Source organism: Castanea sativa, chromosome 1 (assembly GCF_040712315.1).
Source record: "Castanea sativa cultivar Marrone di Chiusa Pesio chromosome 1, ASM4071231v1".
Lineage (NCBI taxonomy): Eukaryota > Viridiplantae > Streptophyta > Magnoliopsida > Fagales > Fagaceae > Castanea > Castanea sativa.
In genome coordinates this window covers 51,519,062-51,532,669 of record NC_134013.1, presented here as the reverse complement: position 1 = coordinate 51,532,669, position 13,608 = coordinate 51,519,062, and the positions used below count along the sequence as shown (strand labels likewise).

The 13,608-nt window shown below is 34.9% G+C and overlaps 1 protein-coding gene across 1 annotated transcript; it reads left to right on the top strand.

Annotated features, from left to right (window-relative positions):
- The first annotated feature begins 441 nt into the window (after positions 1 to 441).
- Positions 442 to 2,679, top strand: LOC142622456 (protein LEAD-SENSITIVE 1-like). Its single transcript, XM_075795920.1, has 2 exons — positions 442 to 703; positions 1,715 to 2,679. The coding sequence occupies exons 1-2, from the start codon at positions 610 to 612 to the stop codon at positions 2,389 to 2,391; spliced, it is 771 nt and encodes a 256-aa protein (XP_075652035.1). The 5' UTR covers positions 442 to 609; the 3' UTR covers positions 2,392 to 2,679.
- The last annotated feature ends 10,929 nt before the right edge of the window (positions 2,680 to 13,608 follow it).

The following is a 13,608-nucleotide window of genomic DNA, read 5'->3' as shown; positions in this document are numbered from 1 at the left end:
TTTTGCTTTTTGCTCCAATCTAATCCAACTATGTGTACGTCAAAGTCATATTACAGGAGGCAAACAAAGCTTACTTCAGATTAATTAAAGTGACACTTTTTAAATTACAGATAGACAAAGTGATTTTAAATCAAATTATAGGTGAATTTATTGTAATTATGCCTAATCTATATATAGATGTGTTCTATAAAAGAGTAGAAGATGAGATGTGTGGTATACCATTAAATACTATCTCAAAAAAAAAAAAAAAAAACTTTTTGACATGCTAAATTTTAATTTTTTTTTAAAAAAGTTGATGTTAGTGTCTAAGGTATAATCAAATAGTAAAGCGAAACTAATAAATTATAAATTTTTTGAAGCATTAAAGAAAACAAAAAATGTATTTTTATAAAATAATTAAAAAAAAAAAAAAGGGAAAGAGGAAGTAAAGGAAAGGAATCCAGGAGAAGGTAGTGATTGCATTGGACAAGCAAGAATACTTTTTCATTCTCAGCGGGGAAGGGGAATAGTGGGAATCTTTGTCTTTATTGTTTTCATCGATCATACTAACAAAATTGATACAGAGAGTTGCAGAAGGGAGCAGAGGCAGAGCAGAGAAAGATCAAAGCAATGGGAGTGTTGACGAACAAGATCGAGAGGGAGGATCTAAAACCTGGGGATCATATCTACTCCTATAGATTCGCCTATACCTACTCCCACCACGGTGCCCTTTCCATTTCTTCCTCTTTTCCTTTCTCTATAATCTTCATTTTTTATTTTGTATTTTGGGGTTGATTAGTATCTAAGTAATTACTCCTGCATTTGCTTACTCCTTCATAATAGGATCTGTTTTTCTCATATTTCTCGTTTATTTTGTGTGCGTGTGGAGTGTGGACAATGACATTATTCGGATGGATTACAAGTTTCGTTACAACTTACAACCCTCATCACAAATTAAAATTTTGATGGAAATTTTACTATTTTGTGGAACCTCTCCACTGTTTCAGGAAAGAACACAATACCAATCCAAAAAAAAGAAAAAAAAGAAAAAGAAAAAAAAGAAGAAGGTTTATATGGCTCCATTAAATTAGGTGCGGATTTTTTCTGAAAATTTAATTTTTATTTTATTTTTAATGACAAATTTAAGTATTAAAATTTAAAATTTTGTTGTTTTTTCAAAATATGATTTCAACGCAAGATGTGATATAATTGAAATCGCACGATTTCAATGCAAAATTTAAAGAAAGGCTATTCTTCCAAATAATGTTACTACAATACTATTTTTAATAATTAATAATTACTTAATATTATTTTCCAACAAAAACCCAATTATGTGCAGTATTTTCAATGTGTCCTGTCTTTTTCACTTGGAAATGCTTTTGTGCATCTTGAAATATATATATAATCTTGTAATGGTATTAAGGGCTCTTGGAGTTGACCCTCAAATTAAACATTTTAGTAGGATTATAGTTGAACTGTTGGGGTTGATTACAATGCTGATATCCTATTCAATGCTTATCAAGTTATACCAGTAGAGCAGTAATATGAGAAACAGGGGTTATACACTTATACTAGCAGTTAAAGGGTTCTTTGTGTTTGATTGAATGAACGCAACCGTCTTTTTTTTGGAAATTGTTTTTACAGCCAGAGTTGATTTCTAGTTTGCTTGATGTATGTATGTTACAATTTTAGTTATTTCAAGTAAAAACAGCTAGATTCTACTTTGTAACAACAGGGATATATGTCAATGAGGGAAATGTTATTCACTTTACTCGGGGAGAAGGCCAGGAAACTGGTACAGGAACTGTGTTAGACCGCTTCATTGGGAGCTCATTACCGCAACGACGTCCTTTGGACAATCCATGCTTAATATGCGATAATCAATCAAAGAGTGATGGGGTCATCTCTACTTGTATAGATTGTTTTCTTTCAGGTGGAGATCTCTATCTCTATGAGTATGATGTCTCACGAAAATTCTTTCTTGCCAAAGCTCGTGGAGGTACCTGCACTCTTGCTTCATCTGAGCCACCTGAACAAGTTATTGATCGTGCCTTTTATTTCCTCCGGAAGGGCTTTGGTGTCTATAATGTTATCAAGAACAACTGTGAAGACTTTGCATTATGCTGCAAAACAGGCTTGCAAGTGATTCCTACCGTTAGCGTGGGCCAGAGTGGGCAGGCAGCATCCTTTCAAGCTGCTGCTGGTGTTATCCTTTCTTCATCGCTTGAGTTTCTAGGCCGTTCTTCACCACTTGGATTTCTAGCTACCAATGTTACCCGTCTAGTGGAAAGTTATGGCAAATACTGTGACAATCGTTTGGCTAATGATATTGGAGTACGCCAAGATGTCAGGAAAGTTGTTTTAAAGGAGGAAACATGGTTCTCTGTTTCCGGTGGAACACTAGCTGCATAAAGTGGAACACATGATACATTCTCCCAAAGTAATAATATTTTGGCATGCTCAAGAGTTATATGCGGTTTGCAAGAATTTGATTATTATGGTGGCAATTGATGACAGTTTGTCATGCAATGAGCACAACCAAAATTATTTCAGAATTTGTTATGTGTATGTTTTAAGATGTCGGAATTTATTTTTGAATTTTGAATTTAGCTTTTGTTATGATTGAGGATTCCTTGGGATGTAATTGTGCCTTAATATAATCCTCGAAACTTATTAGAAAGATGAAATGGTTTGAGTGAAGCAATTTGTTTTGTTTTTTTGTTTTTTTTTTTGCTAGAGATGTTTTGCTAGTAAGCTTGGCAGTGATTCAAAGCACCCTCAGGTGGTTAAGCCTAAGATTGGCAAGTTTTAGGTGGTCAAGCCTAAGCGAAGGACTTATGTTGTTTCTCTTTTATTTTCCCTTATATTTTATTTTCTAACCCCCACAATTGCTATTACTCGAACTCAACATTCAATTAATCCCAACAACTAGACATGGAAAAATGGGTTGGGACCCAATAACAGATAACCCAACCTAAACATGAATTTTTTTTATTTACGCTCTGTTTGTTTCAACAATGATATTTTCTAGAAAATGAGTCATTTTTCAAGAAGTATTTTCTATAAAACTATCTTATTTTCCAATGTTTGGTAGCAACTTTAAATGAGTTGAAAAACAAACTCCTAACTTCCCTTATTTAGTTTGCTGTGAGATAAAGTTGTTTTCCAAAAAAATTTATTGAAAAACAATCTCTAAAAATAAGTCATACTTTTTATGTTGACCAAAGATACTTTTCCTTTGACTCATATTTTTTTATGCTACTAAATACTGGAAAATAAGAAAAACTATCTTTACACAAGGTTTTCCATTAAAATAAAAACAAGTTGATTCGTGACACGACTCGTTTTAAAAAATAAAAAATAAAATAATTAATACATGGTTGGCTTACTTGTTTGTTTTGAGCTTTATAGTGTACAACTCAATCTCAATTGACAAACAAATTGAAAGAAGAATGATTGTGACATTATTCTCACTTGAGTAAGGCAATAAGTAAAGTTTTTTAGATATTAAAAAATAAAATACATGTCAAGATAATCTAGTTGCAATAAAGTCAAAAACATATATTTGAAATTATAGACAAGTATGAAAAACATCGCTAAGTGTGAAAAGAGTGAAGCAGATTATAAATTTCTCGCTTAGTTTTCAAGATTGTAAATTTCTTATATATATATTTTTTCTTTTTTTAAGATTGGAAATTTCTTATATGTTTTTTTTTTTTGTCAAATAAGCTATCCAACAGGGCATCTGTAATTTCTTATATGTTTTTTTCTTTGTCTAATAATTTGTTGCATAACTTATCACATGGAAAATACATTTAAAAAAAAAAATGCCGATCAACTTGACCTAAACCCCGACCCACCCGTTTCAACAGGTCTGCCAACAACCCACCAAAGCAACCTCCCTTTAAAGCCTCCTTAATACAAACTTGTAACCCACAATCACCCTATCTAACCCAATTTACTCAAATTAACCAAGCTCATACCAAACCTGTAACCCATTAGGCCCTATACACCCCATGCTCTGAAACCATATCAAACTTGACCCATATGGCCAGACTCATGACAATCCCCTAACCAACGGCCCCAACTACCACTGCAAGTAACCACAAACCACTCATCTTTTCCCAATTAACCCACCCCCAAAAATAGCAACTCACATCGTAGTTGCCATTTGACATAGAACTCCATATCCCATACTCAATCAATAGGGGCCTCGCCAGCGATAAGCTAGGCTCGATTCTATTGAGGCATTGACCAACCTTGAATAACCGACTGCTTAAGCTGCGATAGCACCCTTGCAAAATGTCTATTATGAATAAATTACTTTACATTTAAAAAGAATAAATATCACAAAATTATAACATAACTATTCTCAACATAAAGCATATTTTAAAACTAATCCTATTGAATTTCTTTCTTAAAATGTTTAAGATATATATTATAATTATTCTTAGAAAATCTTCTTTGTATGATATTTAAAAGGTTAAAATTAATTTAAAAAAAATATGTGTACATTAAACAAAATACTTAAACAAAATTCATACATTAAAAACCTTCTCCACTCTCTCCATGTGTGTATTAAAAATACTTAGTATTTTTTTTTAAATTTTTTAATAATATATCACTGTTTGCGAAATATTTAGCAATTTACTATTGTTTTAAAGCTCAAGTTCATAAACTCGAGTTTCACATGTAACTTGAGTTCACAAAAATCGAGTTCCATAAAAAATGTCACAGTGATACTCGGTGATCTGAAATTTAGAATTAAAAATGCCTATGAAACTCGATTTCCTAAAGAATTATAACTCTTCCCACGTAAAGATCTCAAAACTCCTAGAAACTTTTTATCTCTTTCTTTCCTCTTCTTAGTCAAACTCCCTCTCAATTCTTAGAACTCTTCACTAGTCTACTAGTGTGGGAAGTGGGCATTTGGCAGATCATGGTGTTGAGATCAATGTATATGGGGTGGTGGAGATGTGGCAAATCGGTGTCTCGTGGTGGCGTTGGTTGCTGGGTTTGGTACAGTGGTGGGTTGTGGTTTGGGTATGCGATCTATGTTGTGGTGATTGCTAGGCTTGGTTCACGTGTTTGCTTTAAGTTTTGGTGGTTGTTGAGATTTTTTACTTGAATTTTATTTGAGTTTTGGTTGTTGGGATTTTTTTTCTCTCTAAGTTTTCTTAGCTTTAGCTAATACATCAAGAGATAGACTTCCACTTTTTCGAACAGCTGAAGATGTCCCATTTGTACTAGATTTTCCAGGAACCTCATGAGATCTAGTAACAGTCCCTTATTTTCATTTGTGGTAGAAATTGAAGATACCTTTGTAGGAAGGAGATGAATAGGGGCTAAAGACATCTCAAGCACGTTGTTGGATTCTATGGCGAGTGATTCTAGAGCAGCACCTTGTGTAAAAAAATATACCATAAGTTCATCCACTAGCTCATTAGAAATAGATAATAGAAATGAAAAACAAATTACAAGTAAGGTTGTCCACAGGTCGGGTTTGTGCCCAACCCGGAATTGACCTGCTGGAATTGGGTGGTAGAAAATTTCATATGTCGCCGACCGTCGAGGTAGTTGGGTTGGGCGGATCAGATCTTCAATAGATGGCAGACGGGTCGATCGGAGTCATAGATTTGAGAAGACAATGAGAAAACGGTGAGAAAAACTCAGTTCCTGCCAAAATTTCATTAGATTTTGTGAGATTTCGCTAGATTCGGTGATCTCATCTAATTCAATGAGATTTCGCCAGATCCGGTCAAAATCTCAGTGGATCTAAGTGAAATATCGCCGGAATCTAGGTTTTTTCGTTGGAATCTGGAAAATTTTCACTGGAATTTGGAAATTTTTGCTGGAATCTATGTATCTTTTGGTCGGTTCGGTTTTTTTGGGTTTTAGGGGAGGGAAACCGAAACTGACCTGCTGGAGTTGGTTTCTGGTGGTGAAGATCTACCACTGATCATAAGAGTAGTCGAGTCGGCCGATGTCGGATCAGATCTGATCGGTTTCTTTGGGTAGGTCGAGTCTTCAGATGATTTTGGATAGCTCTAATTACAAGAAGCATGAAAGAGGTGTGCACCACATTCGGTCCATTGTGGGGCATTTGGTTTTATGAAAAGACCAATATAGCAAATATTCATAAAATATTTGTTGAGGGGAAAATTTTGATATTCTCAAATAGAATATGGGGTATCCAAACCGAAACTCAACTATGAGCTCTTTGAGATGAAGCCCAAAGGCTTTCGGTGTTGTGTAAGTCCGCCCAAGCAAGAGAGGGAGGCTGCACCCTAACAACAAGACAACAATAAAGCACAATAAACATGTTATTGTTGTTAGTTTGTTATATTATTAGTTCTTTTTACAGCATCCTAGTTCAAATCAGTCCTCCAGCGGTAAAGGTGAAATTTCACTTAAAAGTCTAGAAATTAATGATTAAATAGATTTATGAAGGTATTCAGTCCTTGGGGTCCTTGTGTGTCTCGGTTAGGGGGATTTATAGTACTTTTAGCCATCATTACATCAATGTTAGGGGAAAAAAATCAATTGTTACAAATACATTACATCCTTCATCATAATAATAAACAAGGATTAAAGGCTCTATAGTTACAAATAAAAGGAGAAAAATAGGATGGAATGAAGGGAGAGAAAGATCCCCAGCTTAGTGCAGCAAGTATTAAGCTATGATTTTGGTGAGTGTATAATTATAAGGCATGAATGAGGTTGGCTATTTTGAATGAGTGAGATGGGATTAACACCAAGATCAAGGCTTTTTGTGAGTGGTTTGTTTATGACTAGTTGAGAGACATTTATGGGCTGTGTTGGTGTGAAAAAGAGAAGAAAACATTTGAGATTAGATGAGTGTGGGCTAAGGATGATGAGTGGTGAGCTTGAGGGAGGCTAAACCATGAGAAAGATAGCAAATAAACCCAGAATTTTCAGAGAGGGTAGCTGCCCCTGTTTTGGGCTGAGGTGCTTGTGTTTTATAATGGAGTTTTAAGAAGCATTAATTAACAAGACTCCAAAAAAAACGTAGGCCTGCTTTAGGGGAGCCTTGATAGCTGAATTAATAGCTTGGATTTGACCTAAAAATGGGAGATTTGCTTTTGGGGCTGTTTTGCTTCTTTGGACAATGTCACACATGGGTAGTATTTGCATTAAATGCTAAGATTGCTGAGATTGTGTTCAGCCAATGGGGTTAAGGCAAGTATTAAGGAAGAATCCTAGTGCTGCAACTAAGATTTGGTCCCCAAGAAGTAAGATTCAACACCCCAACCCAGGTGTCAAATTCTTAGTCACTTCAGCGGGTTTCGCTGGAGATCCTTTTATGCCCTCCAAACCACATGTTCCCAATTTTCCCCCTTTAGGATTCATGGGCTTGGTACATGAATCATGTCTTGAACGTTTTTTAACATTTATAGCATCAATTTGTTGAAGTTTGGATAATTTGGTTTCAGTTCCCCTTTCGCTGGAGGTGCAGTCTTGAGGAAGATGATGGAGTTCTTTCATTCTTTAGACTTAAGCTGATATGACAGCTCTTGGGCACTGTTTACGTCAGGCAGAGGGTGGCAAAAAACTGATGGGACAGCCCCTAGTTCATCCTCAAAGGCTTGGTTCTCTTGTAGGGGTCTCTGGTTGTATTTTGGTTAGGGATGAACAAGGGCTGGTTGTCCATTTTCAAGCCTCTTGCTGGGACCTTTTTGGGCTGGAATTTTGCTCCATTTCAACACTTTTAGTTGGGCCACATGACCCTTTCTTTGCTTGGGCTTGTTCCCTACTCCATGAGATTCTTGGTCTTACAAAATGGGCATGAAAGACATGCATTGCCATGGGTTTTTTACTCCTCATGAGCTTTAATTGTTTAGGAAAAATAAAATGAATCCATGAGCTTTAATATAGATTTTGGGTATTAATTTCCATAGGCTTTAAATAACAACTTGTATAGTTTGTTATAATTTTGCTATGGATTACTTTGTAAATGATATTTTCTTTGGGACTTTTTTAAATAATGACCTCCAATATTGTTCTTGAGAATAATATTTACCATGGGTTTTAAATAAATATGGTAACGACCACTATAATGGGATAATGTGATGTTCTCATGAGTTTCTCTATAAATAATCATGATGGACATGTAGGATGAATAATTACCATGAGTTTTGGTAATAAATATTATGAATGTTGTGATGTAAGATAGATCATGAGTTTATAATATGAAATAAATAAATGTCATGGGTCTAATAATCATAACTTTCCATGGGTTTTTATAAGATGATTACCATGGGTTTTGAGAATAGATAATTCATGAATTTCATGAGCTTGTAATATTATAGTAATAGGTTTAAGAATCTAAAGTATATTTAAGTGAAATAATAATGATGTAGTATTTTTCTGAGTATTGATAATCTTGGACTTTCGATAAAATTGTGCCAAGTAGTTAGCTTGGGTTTTTAATAGTGCCGACGCAAGTTGGGCTTTTGATATTGCCAATGAGAATTGGGCTTTGAATGTTGCTAATGAGAATTGGGCTTTAATATTGCCAGTGAGAACTGGGCTTTGATGTTGCCAGTGAAATTGGGCTTTGATGTTGCCAATGAATATTGGGCTTTGATGTTGCCAATGAGAATTGGGCTTTGGATATTGCCATGAGTTTAAATCATGGGCTTTGATCATGGATTTGAATTCCATTGATAAAATTGTTTTGCCATGGACTTGAATCATGGGCTTTTCGAATATTCCCAAGCATAAGTATTCTTGGGCTTTAAATAGAATATGATGTGCGTATTGGGTTCATAGGGCCAGTTTTGGGCTTAGTTAGATAATGATAATAAAATTGGATAAAATATGAGTTTTTGGTCTTTTTGTGATAGTTTGTATCATAACCCAATTTAGATAATGAGATATGAAATATTTGAGCACAATATTTGGGAAAACCTAATAACTTGTTGGTGGTATAAATAGGTGGTACTCAAATAGAATTAGGTGTAAAAAAGAAAGAAAGTACCCTAACAATATTTAAGAACTAGAAAAAAGGTTGGCCTTTTGCCTTTGTGCTTTGACTACACTGACGTAGAAACAAAGAACTCGAATTTAGTAGAATCGAGTATCTCATTACACACTTAATTAGCTTCTATTCCACATGTCATTTTTAATTCTAAATTCTAAATCACTGGTGCCACCGTACCATTTTTTTTTAACTCGATTTCTTTGAACTCAAGTTACATGTAAAACTCTAGTCTTGTGGACTTGAATTTTAAAACAATGATAGTTTGCTAAATATTTCACAAACAGTAATATATTACTAAATATTTTGTCAAACAGTGCTATTCGGCCATTTTTGCCTAATTATAAAAGCAAAGTATTTAATGTCATTGGCGAAGCCAGGGGGCGAGAGGGGTAGTTGCTCTCCCAGACTTCTCTAAGAAAAAAAAAAGGCATTTCTATTATGTTTACTATGTACCATGAACCCATACTATAATATGCTTTGCACATGGAAAAGAAACAAAAAGACAAGTCCCAATTACCATTTTAAAGCAACCAATCACTGGCAAGTGACAAACAACGTATGGAAAACCAAAAAGTATATTTATTTGAGATGAGAGTTTTCTTCCGTTTATGTGACAAATTATCACAACATTTTCATAATATAGAGACTTCAGTCTTCTTGGTCAAAATAAAATTAAATAAAATATTAGAATAGGACCTACCATAAACTAAGGATAAGAATTTTGTGACATTTTGTTGTATTTCTAAATTTTCTTTCTGAAGAGTAACAAACTAGTTTACTACTGAAATAACAAGGAAAAGACTCCCAAAAACACCAATCTCTCAAATTTTTTTTTAAAACCTAACTCTATCTAAATTTTCACTTTTCACCATTATTCAACATTCACGTCACTTTTTTGAGTTCTTCTCCCTCATTCTTTTTCTCACAGCAATCTATCCCACATTTTTATAGAAAATAATAATAAAAAACGCTTAATGTCATTGTAATGTATTATAACCCTAAAGCCTCCACTATTTTTTCTATTTGTTCATCCATCTCTTGACTTTATCACAATTTTAAAGTGTAGGTTATGTTGTAAACCCCCCCCCCCCCCTTTGTCATTTAAGCACTTAGAAAACTAGAGAAACAAATGTTGAATTCTACATATTTTTTTAAAAGCGATCAATACTGTGAAACTATACAACTTTGCTTATTTATATCTTTAGTTTGTGGCAGGTCCTATCCTAATATATTATTATTTTATTTTGACCAATAGAAGACCGAAGTCTTTTGTTATGAAAATGTTGTGATAATTTGTCATGTACATAAAACAACTCTCATCTCAATTTGAAACTTAGTCGATGGCAGCCATCTGGAGTGTGTGCAACTACAACCCATTCCAACAGATAGAGATATGGATCCATTAAGAGCCTAAAGCTCAACCTTTAACAATTTGCAACTTAGTCGGTAACATCCATCAAGAGTGCGTGCAGATCACTATCTCGAATTAAGTCAATTTTCTTACAATTTTCATCAATCCCCTATAATTCCTATCCATCCCCCTTAGGAACCACTGGATTCCTAACATTGTATATGTTGAACTCATCTCCATCAAAGTAGATATCAGTATGATGATACTGATCATTGGATATTCTAATCTACATATATTAAGTTATTAATTTGTGATAAACTACCACTTAACCCAAAACTTGAAGCTGATAGGAAATAGTGAATTTAATTACTTAACCATTAGTCTAACACCATCCTCACATGTGCGGCCCAAACTCCCCCTCAATAGATGTGATCCAACATGTGTGTGTGTGTGTGTGTGTGTGTGTGTGTGTGTTTTTTTTTTTTTTTTTTAATTTTAAAGGGTAGGTAGAGTGGAGATAGGATTCGAACTCAAAACCATTTGCTCTGATCTAAAGTACCATTTAATCCAAAAGTTTAAAGTGATAGTAAATTGTGAATTTAATAACCATTAGTCAAACAACTTGTAACAAGTCAACTTCAGGAAGGATGAAAGATAGTTCCATATTTGAAATTTAGGATTCAGATTGCTTGTGATAGCACCAGAACTATCTTTGAGAAACTGATCTGGACTAGTTTGAGTACCATTGAGTAATTCCATCATTGAGTAGGTCTTAAGCATCGTTGAGATTTGGTGTTTCCAAACGATGTAGTTAGAATTCTCTAATTTGACAGTCATCATGTTTGACATATCAAAGAGAAGAAGCAATGGGTTGGTTTATGATGTGTATGGTTGTGTTTGCATTTGGGCAATATGAAGGAGTAGCTGCCATTGTTGAGGCTGGAGGAGCTGTGGTTAAATCTGGAAGAGTGGTAGATTGAACCATAGGCTCTGATAACATGAAGAAAACCTTTAAGCATTGTTAGATTTTCTGAGATGCAAGAAGAGCTAAAGAACAGAAGGAAAAAAAAAAGTAGAGAAGAAAAGAGAGAAAGAGTGTTTGAGGGAGAGAGAGAGTTGGAAAATATCTTGCATAAATGATAATGTGTAATACATAGAGTTTATATAGGACCTGACTAATAATCACATGGATCTTTGGCTTTAACAGATCCCAAATTATATGGGTAACTAACTCTGGTGCACTAACAGAATTTTAAACAAACTTAACAAACTTCGGCGCCATTTTCTCTTAACAAACTATTGACAAAACGGTGTCACTTGGCTCTTAGTCTTGTAATTGTTTTTATCTTTGGTCTTGAGAAAGAAACATTGTCGTTTGAATAAATGTTGCCACGTGTGAGAGCTTCCTCTTTTTCAGTCTCACGTGTACCATTCCTTTGACTAGAATTGGCACCGTTTCTCATCTTTAACATGATCTATATTGTTTCGGCGTAAATGCACTTTTAGTCCCTTCATTTTGGCCCTATTTCTATTTTGGTCCCTACATTTTCATTTTACCACTTTTAGTCCCTAATCCAATTAATGCGTGTTATTTTAGTCCCTATCGTCACCCAACTAACAGAAATTGCTGACGTGGCTAACGGAGGGATTAAAATATTAATTAAAATCCACCGTGGCTCCTGTCACCCATGCCACATGGGTTTCCCGCCCCATTTATGTCACACGTGACCCTCACTACAACAACATCAGTACCAAAAACCCAAAATTCTCCAAATCAGTACCAGAAACCCTAATCGGTCTTATGTCACACGTGACCCTCACTACAACCACCTGTGGCGCGTGTGAACCCCCAAATCGGTCCACCTTCTCTTTTTGTGAATCCCCAAACCAAATCAGTCCACTTCTCTCTCGATTTGAGATAGCCATCAAACCACCATAGCAGACAAACAAACCACCATCGCAGAGGTACAAACCATCATCCATCATCGCAGACAAACAAACCCAGAAATATATATACCTAAACCCATTTTTCTTGGAATAGCAGAGAAGAGAAAAGTAGTGAGATCTCTATCTTTGTGAAACCAAACACACAGGTATTAGCTTTTTCTGTGTGTATGTCTTTATATATAGCTAGTTTTATATTATGCGTAGGGGCTACAATGTCCAATTTGTATATTCGTTGTTGGGTTTTGACTTCATTATGTTTGTTTAGTGACTTTTGACTGTTTGTTGGTCCTTGTCTGAGCATGTGTTTCTTTGTGGCTTCCAATGTGGTCCCTGTTTTCCTTTGTTGAAGATAATGGCTGATTCTATGTGTGATGTATACTGAATTAGTGGGCCAAAATGTTGAGTCATTATTAAAGTGATTTTATGATATATAGAGTCCGTTTGGATAGAACTTATTGCTGAAAACTGAAAACTGAAAACACTGTAGCAAAATAATTTTTTAATGTGTAAAAAAACACTGTTCACTCTTTTTTTTACTGTTTATATGCCTTGGTGCACTGTTCATGTCCCATGAACAGTGCACCAAGCGCTGGTCTTTAAAAAAAAAAAAAACGCAAACGCAAGGCAAAACGGGGATCCAAACGGGCAAATAATGTTAACATGTGTTTGTTTGTGGATTACTATGCATGTGTCTATATTTTATGACATTGTTGTTTACTATGTTTCTGTTTGTGCTTTCCAAACAATGTTGGAGATAATGTGCATTACCATATTATATAATTCGAAACAGCTGAGGTGGATTGTGGAATGATGAGTGCTGATTTGGCAAATAATTAATGTGTGATATTTTGTTAACTAATGAGTGCTCTTTTGGAATGTAGTCAATAGTATTTAAATGGTTTATATGTGTTTTGCATGCAGCATGAGTGAGCTATTTAGCTTGTCTGTGCATCATGGTGGGTATTTCACTAATAACCCTAGAAAATATGTGGGAGGTATAGTGGATGTAGTGGATAATTGTGACCCTGATAGGTGGTCGAAGACAGAGATTGAAGGTATATGCAGGGAATTTGGATACACCTTTGTGAGTAGGCTTTGGTATAAAATGCCTGGTAATGATCTAGAGAAAGCTAATTTCCATTTGATAGTTGATGATGATGATGCCATATTTATGACAGATTTAGTGATAGGTCATGAAGAAATTCATGTGTTTGTAGAGCACCCTGTGGATAATCCTATACTAGTAGATGAAGGTGAGCATATTGGGGCTGATGTGCAGCCATTGGCAGTGGAGCAAAACCTTTTACCTTATGGCAGTAATGATGAT